The sequence below is a fragment of the Octopus bimaculoides genome, chromosome 26 (assembly GCF_001194135.2).
Source record: "Octopus bimaculoides isolate UCB-OBI-ISO-001 chromosome 26, ASM119413v2, whole genome shotgun sequence".
Classification (NCBI taxonomy): domain Eukaryota; kingdom Metazoa; phylum Mollusca; class Cephalopoda; order Octopoda; family Octopodidae; genus Octopus; species Octopus bimaculoides.
The window spans coordinates 11,144,432-11,146,699 of NC_069006.1; the positions used below are offsets into that span (position 1 = coordinate 11,144,432).

Sequence of the window (2,268 nt, forward strand, 5' to 3'; positions counted from 1 at the left end):
TATATATATATATATATCAAACGCAATTTCGCGCCTTCAACGATAATATTAATGCCTCTAGTGACGCCGGCAGCAACCAGGCGGGAGTAATATTATCGTTGTAAAATGTATATATGTATGTATTTATGTATTTATGTATATATGTATATATGTATACATGTGTGTGTGTGTATTTGTCTTTGCACTCAACGTACGCATGATATTCGGTGTTGGTTTGTTTACGTCCCTGTAACCTAGTTTTTCAGCAAAAGAGACTGATAGAATAACGACCAGATCTTTTATTTTTTGTAAATAATAACTACTGATGCCGATTTTGTTCGCTTAAAACCCTTCAAGGCGGTGCCCCAGCATGGCCGCAGTCCAATGAGGACAACAAATATTAAAAAAAAATAAAAGATGAACGACACAGAGAAGACGAAGTTTATTGTTTGGCGAACTCTAATCTCGTTAACGACTCTTTTCAGACATTTTGACACGTTGTTAAATATTTGATCTGGAATTAAGCAATTAAAGATATTTTTGGTGGAGGAAGGATGGGGAAGGGGGTGGAAATGAGGCGGGGACGGGGGCCTGGGTGGAATCGTTGCCAAGTTGTTATTGTTGTCGTCGTTGTTTGTTGTTTGTTGTTGGTTCGGTTGTTTCTTGTTTGTTGTTTGATGTATTTTGCCGACGTTGGTGTTTTTTAATGCAACAACGAGGACTGATCGATAGAAACACAGAAGAAACACACACACACACACACACACACACATACAGATATTCACAGGCACACAAACACACATAAACGTAAAGATGAACAAACATGCAGACATTCTCTTACACACATTCACACGCACACACACACAAACACACACGCGCACACACACACTCAAAGAAAATATATCTTCACACAGGTATCCACATATATACACAAGCGCGCATGAAAACATACACACACACACACACACACAATGCACACATACACACGCAATACACACACTACACACACACAATACGCAAGCACACTCTACACACACACAATGCACACACACACAATGCACACACAGACACACACTACAAGCGCGCGCACTACACACACTACACACACACACACACACACACGCACTACACACACACGCACACACACACATACACACACACACACACACACAATGTCAAAGCGAAAACATTACCAAATGACGCCTTACCAGGTGTGAAAGCCTGTGACACTTTCCAAGTGTCATGGCGGCCGTGAAACTAACGGTTGCCGTCACCATACAGACAAGGAGAGCTTCCATTAACCTGTTCAATTAACCAAACAAAACAGACACAATTAATTGTTGTTATTCTTGTTGTTGTTGTTGTTTATTGTTATTATTCTTGTTGGTTCTGTTAATAATTATGTTGCAGCAGCTGCTGTTGTTGTTATTATTGGTTTCAAACTTGGGAAAGAGGCTAAGTCGATTAAATCGATACCTTAAGGATGAAAGGCAAATTCGACCCCGATGGAATATAACTCAGAACATAAAGACGGTCGTGCTCTGGTTATTGTTATTGTTGTTGTTGTTGTTGTTGTTCTTCTTCTTCTTCTTCTTATTATTATTATTATTATTATTATTATTATTATTATTATTATTATTATTATTATTGTTGTTGTTGTTGCTGCTGCTGTTGTTGTTGTTGTTGTTGTTGGTGGTGGTGGTGGTGGTGGTATTAAGGCGGCGAGCTGGCAGAATCATTAACACGTCAGGTGAAATGCTTAACAGTATTTTTCCCTCGCTACGTTCTGAGTTCAAATTCTGCCGAGGTTGACTTTGCCTTTCATCCTTTCGGGGACGGTAAATTAAGTACTGACTCCTCTCCCCAGAAATTTCAAGGCCTTGTGCTTATAGTAGAAAGGATTATTATTATTGTATTTGCACAGCTTCTAACGCTGGAGATGTACTGCGGTGTCAACTGTTCACTACCAGTGAACTAAGGTAACACCCCTTATTTTTCGAGAGCCTTTCGGAGTATTCAAGAGGTTCCAAGCAGTGCTGTTTTCTGCAAGTGCTCCACCCTTATTGCAACCCCTATTTGTTCCATGTACTTCTCAAGATTTTTACTCACTGTTCCCAGGGCTCCGATAATTATTGGTACTACTACTACCGTTTTCGTTGACCACAACTGCTTAACCTCCCAAGCTAACCTGCCATATCTATCGACTTTTCTTTTTTCCTTATCGCATACCTTGTTGTCGGCTGGGCATGCTATATCTATGATCCAGCATAGTTTGCTGTTTTTCAATTA

At 39.9% G+C, this 2,268-nt stretch overlaps 1 protein-coding gene across 1 annotated transcript in view; it reads right to left on the reverse strand.

Moving 5' to 3' along the window:
• The window catches only part of LOC106874849 (H(+)/Cl(-) exchange transporter 6), a 65,542-nt gene that overhangs the window by 30,760 nt on the left and 32,514 nt on the right, over nt 1–2,268 (reverse strand). Inside the window, exon 8 of the mRNA XM_052976906.1 lies at nt 1,188–1,281. Within this exon, the coding sequence (XP_052832866.1) occupies nt 1,188–1,281 (94 nt within the window). The remainder of the gene's footprint in view (nt 1–1,187; nt 1,282–2,268) is intronic.